This window comes from Dipodomys spectabilis, unplaced genomic scaffold (genome assembly GCF_019054845.1).
Source record: "Dipodomys spectabilis isolate Male_0828 unplaced genomic scaffold, ASM1905484v1 ptg000325l, whole genome shotgun sequence".
Lineage (NCBI taxonomy): Eukaryota > Metazoa > Chordata > Mammalia > Rodentia > Heteromyidae > Dipodomys > Dipodomys spectabilis.
Window position 1 is genome coordinate 322,998 of NW_024871002.1, and position 6,000 is coordinate 328,997.

General features: G+C 45.4%; 1 protein-coding gene and 1 non-coding gene across 2 annotated transcripts; both read left to right on the forward strand.

Moving 5' to 3' along the window:
• The first annotated feature begins 2,883 nt into the window (after nucleotides 1-2,883).
• Rpl39 (ribosomal protein L39) lies at nucleotides 2,884-5,636 on the forward strand. Its single transcript, XM_042702488.1, has 3 exons — nucleotides 2,884-2,995; nucleotides 4,260-4,363; nucleotides 5,432-5,636. The coding sequence occupies exons 1-3, from the start codon at nucleotides 2,993-2,995 to the stop codon at nucleotides 5,478-5,480; spliced, it is 156 nt and encodes a 51-aa protein (XP_042558422.1). The 5' UTR covers nucleotides 2,884-2,992; the 3' UTR covers nucleotides 5,481-5,636.
• On the forward strand, nucleotides 5,125-5,261 carry LOC122128240. Its single transcript, XR_006151390.1, has one exon. It is a non-coding gene; the product is annotated as a small nucleolar RNA SNORA69 (small nucleolar RNA).
• Nucleotides 5,637-6,000: the final 364 nt, after the last annotated feature.

A 6,000-nucleotide genomic window follows, 5' to 3' on the forward strand; every position in this document is an offset into this window, starting at 1 on the left:
AATGAATAAAAATCCAAGTTAAGAGGCCTGCAATTGGGCTGGGAAGGTGGCTCAGTGGTAGAGCGCTTGCCTTGCATGCCTGAGGCCCTGGGTTCGATTCCTCAGCACCACATAAGCAAAAAGAAAAAAGCCGGAAGTGGCGCTCTAGCTCAAGTGGTAGAGTGCTAGCCTTGAGCTGAAGAGCTGAGGGACAGCGCCCAGGCCCAGAGTTCAGGCCCCACGACCGGACCCAAAAAAAAAAAAAAGAGGCCTGCAATCTCACTTCAATTAGATCAAGTTATGTATATGAAGAAGTTAGAAGTGTGGCTTGGTGGTACAGCACTTGTCTACCCTAGCTTGCAGCAGGCCTTAGGGTTCAGCATAGCTAAATAAATAAATAAATAAGGATAGTAGTCTAAATTTAAAAAATCGGAGTTAGCATAATAAAATTCTGTTAAAATGGTCATCACTAAGTTGATAATGGTAACTATTAAGTCAAAATGCATCATATGTGTTTTGTAGTATCTCTGTAGATTTAAAGTTCCAGCATCCATGGGCTGGGAAGGTGGCTCAGTGGTAGAGCGCCCTGGGTTCGATTCCTCAGCACTACATAAGAAAAAAGAAAAAAAGCCAGAAGTGGCGCTGTGGCTCAAGTGGTAGAGCGCTAGCCTTGAGTTCAGGCCCGCGACCGGAACCAAAAAAGTTCCAGCATCCAGTTGCTGAAGGAGAATATGAGACCGAATCTCGTTAGCGCTATCTCATAATCACCTGCCTTCATTTATTTATTTATTTTTGGTCGGTCGTGGGGCTTGAACTCTGGGATTGGGCACTGTCCCTGCATTCTTCAGCTCAAGGCAAAAGCCCTACCGCTTGAGCCACAGCACCACTTCCAGTTTTCTAGTGGTTTATTGGAGATAAGAGTCTCACGGGCTTTCCTGCGGGGGCTGGCTTTGAACCATGATCCTCAGATCTCAGCCTCCTGAATAGCTAGGATTACAAGCGTGAGCCACGGGCGCCCGGCTTTGCCTTTATTTTTTTTTGTACGTGACTGGGGCTTGAATTCTGGGCCTCAAGCTCTCCCAGAGCTTCTTTGCTGAAGGCTGGCCTTCCAGCACCACAGCCAGATCCCCACTTTCTGATTTTTTGTTAGTCAAATAGAGATAAGAGTTTCGAGGATTCTGTCTGCCTGGGGCTGGCTTGATAAGTTGATCCTCAGATCTCAGCCCAAGTATAGCTAGGATTGCAGGCATTAAGCCAATCATATTCAGCTTCAATTGTAATATAAGATAAAGCCATCCAAGATTTGAGGAGTTTTTTTTGGGTGGGGGTAGGAATGGTTTTATGTTTTGTTTTTTGGGTTTTTTTTTGGGTCCGGTCGTGGGGCCTGAACTCTGGGCCTGGGCGCTGTCTCTCAGCTCTTCAGCTCAAGGCTAGCGCTCTACCACTTGAACCACAGCGCCACTTCCATCTTTTTTCTTTTTGCTTATGTGGTGCTGAGGAATCGAACCCAGGGCCTCAGGCATGCAAGGCAAGCGCTCTACCACTGAGCCACCTTCCCAGCCCTGGGGGGGAGGGGAGATGGTTTTTGAGATGGGTTATATAGCTAAGATTGACTTTGAACTCAAGAACTTCCTGCTTTTTCATCCCTAGAATTTTGGGATTACAGGCCAGATCCACTATGCCCGGTTTATCTATGGTTTCTGTAACACCACTGTGGTATGTTGCCTACATCCTAAATAAAAAGGGTGAAACTTAATTTAGTGGAAATACAACTAATGGATTTTTCTTGTTCAAGTTTATAGTGTGAACTGTGTAGATGGACTTTTTTTTGACGGTCATGGGGTTTGAACTCTGGGCTTGGGCTCTATCCCTCAGATCTTCAGCTCAAGGCGAGCGCTCTACCACTTGAACCAAAGCACCACTTCCGGTTTTCTGGTGGTTAATTGCTTAGGAGTCTCACTCTCAGACTTTCCAGGTCCAGCAAGCCAGCGATCCTCAGACCGCAGACTCCTGAGTAATCTAGGATTACAGGTGTGAGCCACCTGAGTACAGCTTTAGATGAAGTCTTTATCTCAGATTTTAAAACCTTGCCTTGGGCTAGGTGCATGGCTTGCCTAGCAAGCCTGAGGCCGTAAATTCAAACCCCAGTACGGCCAAAAGGGAAAAAAAGTATCCTACAGGGAAAACAAAAACAAAGACACAACCCTGGCACAATATCTGAGATATCTGCAAAAATAAAAATACTCGTTTCTTAGTTTTTCCTTTTGCAGTGCTGGTGATGGAACCTAAGCTTTATTGTATACTAGCTCATCAAAAATTTCTGTCGTTAAGCTACTTCGTCAGCTCTAGTTTTGTTTCTAAAATGGGAAGGAAAAGATGAAAAAGGGTAATACTAACAAAAATACTAACGTCACAAGCTGGAGGCCAATCTGGGCTACATATTGAGTTTCTATTTAAAAAGGAGAGAAGGGCTAGAGAGAGGTTCCCTCAAGCGGCAGTGACGGCCTAGCAAGCTGCGAAGTCCAAGTTGAAACACTAGCACTACCACCCCAAACCTTCCAAAGAAAAAGTAAAGCTGTTTCCGCCAGCCACCTCCTCCCGGCCTGCCTAGCAGGGCGGGGCTTCCTCCTAAGCAAGGGTCAAAGTCGCCGGCGCATACAAGTGACGTAAGCACCCTACGAATTGGTCCCACCCATTCAGTGCCCCACTTCCCCAGCTTTCGGAAAGGCGTCCACTTTACCACTTATCACCGGTTGTGTACTCCACCCATGAAAACGGGGTCCTAGAATCCTGACAGGACCCGAGAACCTACTTACAGAGGTGAAGTCAAGAGAGGGTTCCCAACGGGCCTACGGAGGGCGCAGGCGCAGAGGATGGGGAGGTGCTGGACGCTGACTAGTGACGGTACCCATAAGCTCCACCTCCAGTTTCTAAACTGGTTCTTCCGGCGGCTTCTGGTCTTTTCAGCTTTTGTTCGCCATCGTGGTTACTGTGCCTTCCAGAGCTTCCCATCATGGTAAGTCTCATCTGCCTCCATCGGCCCCAAGGTCGCTCCCCGAGACCCGAGGCTTCCCCCGGCCCGCCGAGGCTGGCACGGAACATCAAAGGGCCCGAGCATTTTAAAGGGTTTTTCAAGAGAAGATAAAATTTCCCTTTTTAAGTCGCTGGCCTACCGGGAAGCAAGTGAGGGACGGGACAGGGCAGCATTGGCGCTGTGCATCCGCAGGGCTGTGTGAGAGCCACAATGCTTCCCTTCCACCCGATCCAGTTGATTCTGGGCCAGGAAGAGATCTAGGGACCACCCTGAGAAATTGTGTCCAAATCGCAAGCTGCCCTTAGCATGATGTGTACCAGGTAATGAGATGACAAGCTTAACCCTTTGTAGAGGTTTGACTAGGGGCTTTGGGCAAGGACATGGTGCGAACCTGAAGTAAATGTCAACAGCACAACGATTGCTTCCCTCTGACAGTTTACTCTGGTAGTAAATACTATGTAGTTGCTACCAAAGGGTTAGGCAATAGGCACAGAAATGTCTTTTTATATATAAAAAAAGAGGGCTGGGAAGGTGGCTCAGTGGTAGAGCGCTTGCCTCGCATGCATAAGGCCCTGAATTCGATTCCTCAGCACCACATAAACAGAAAAAGCTGGAAGTGGCGCTATGGCTCAGGTGGTAGAGTGTTAGCCTTGAGCTAAAGAGCTGAAGGACAGCTCCCAGGCCTACAGTTTAAGCCCCACAACTGGCAAAAAGTAAAAAAAAAGGTGAGCAAGTTTGGAGATTTTCTGAATGTCAAGGACTTTGCAGCACTTTTAATTATCCCGGCAAAGTCTCTTATTTTATGAAATATGGCACTGGAGTTCATTGGCTTGCAAGTAATTGGTTGTCCTGGTTAATCCTAGGTATGTTCTTTCCAGTTAAATCGAGTTCCCTGGCCCTATATTCATTCCAGCTGATCTGAACCTTTGGGTGAGGCAGGGTAGAGACAGAATGTGTCGCTGGAGCAGAACAGGCTTGGGTTTGATTCCTAGGGCTGCACATTATACTCTTGATTTTGTGCAGGTTGTTCAAGCTCCCTTGTTCTTTTGCTTAAATGATGGAAAATAAAGTGTCTGCTTCCGGAAGAGTTATGAGAACCAAAGGAGGCTGAGTAATTTAGTATTGAAGATTTTCTTGGCTGTACATCTCAATCAATGAAATATTTGTTAGACTTCAGAGTTTGTAGCTTTTGAATCCTTTGTACAGGCACTATTGTCACGCTATAAATGGGTTGTTTCTCCTGCAGTCTTCTCACAAGACTTTCAGAATCAAGCGGTTTCTGGCCAAGAAACAAAAGCAAAATCGCCCCATTCCCCAGTGGATTCGGATGAAAACTGGTAACAAAATCAGGTAAGACCCTTGAGCTGTGTTTGTTAAATTTACAGATTACTTTCTTTAGGGTTTACCCAATTGAAACTTAGACGTAATACAGTCAATCCTCTGCCATTCTGAAGTTCCCTGGTTTTTAATGGTCTTCCTTGGTTTGTACACCACATCCAGCCTCACACTTTGTGAACGTAGGGGTAGACACTGCTCCAGTCCTTACTAATTTCCTGGTTAAGTCTAAACTAGAGCTCTGGAAGACTTATTTTACCTCACTGTACATCCTGGTGAGAAGACCCAATTGGTTATCCTTTCTAAAGATTGGGAGAGTGACCTCTACTGGAGGAGTTGAATGTATGCATTTGGAAGAAAGTAGCTATGGGGGACCCTTCTCCCCAGCTCTTAGGACCAGGTAGGCCTTGAGGCAAAACCTTTATTTCCAAAGTACTTTGGGGGCTGCCTTTGCAGAATGAGCTTAGCAGGTAGAACCTTCTTTTATTTGGCTTAACTTTTGTCTTTTGGTGTTGGGAATCCAACCAAGGGCATTGCACTTGCCTAGCAAGTGCTTTGCCACTAATGAGAAGAGTTTTCTTTAGCTTTGAAGTTGTGCTTCTGAGATTAAAAAATGAAACATGGTGTAGTTAAGTAGAACACTGCTGTTGTCAATGTTAGCCACATGCATTTGGTTTTCTGTCGGCTATTTGGGGAACCAAGGTCTTGTACATGCTGAGTGCTGCACCATAGATCTACAACCCCTTAGCCCTTCTTTCAACTTGTAAAATGAATCAAAAGCAGGTTGCAATTACAGTACTTCCTTCATCTTGTGGAAGTATTGCCATTATCCTGCTGAAAGAAAAAACATGTTGATTGTTTCTGAATTTTGCCTTTCTGAAGGTAAAATCATAACAGCTTGACATGGACATTTAGCTTGTTTTAAGCTCTGCAAATCACTCATTCTGGAATAAATACGCAAGGAAGGTTTATTTGTTTTAAAGATAGTGTGTGAAGAATGTTGGCATCTGTATCAGTTCTGTTGAATCAAAAGTGGGTGAGGAGCTAGGCTATCTTTGTGATTTCTGGCTTCCTTCTGTGCAGATACAACTCCAAGAGAAGACACTGGAGAAGAACCAAGCTGGGTCTGTAAGGAATTGCTTCAGATGCCCACATATTTATGCTCTACCATGAACCAGTCAAGCTGAAACGTCAATACTGCCTGGACTGACAGTTGGGCATTTTTTAAATTGATTTTTCTTTGGTTATTTTAATAATGGGCACAGTAATAAACATGTAATAAACATTACATTTGAATCATCATATGTGGCTCTAGTTTTTAAACATCTCTGGTAGGTATGGATAAGAATTGGATGGGTTTTTTGTTGGTTGGGGGCCTGAACTCTGGGCCTGGGCTCTTCAGCGCAAGGCTAGCACTCTACCACTTGAGCCACAGCGCCACTTCTGGCTTTTTCTGCTTATGTGGTGCTGAGGAATCGAACCCAGGGCCTCATGCATGTGAGGCAAGCACTCACTGAGCCACCTTCCCAGCCCCAAGAATTGGAATTTTAATTTCCAGGAACCATAGTCTTGACTTCTTTCAAAACTCAGGAGCAAGCCATAGTTGGTAGCCATACACAAACAGATCTTGGAGAACAGTTTTGCAGATCCTG

Excerpts from the sequence above, each read along its gene's own strand:
- Rpl39 (XM_042702488.1), top strand. Across the intron at positions 4,364-5,431 it reads AAAACTGGTAACAAAATCAG|ATACAACTCCAAGAGAAGAC; the intron begins GTAAGACCCTTG and ends CCTTCTGTGCAG.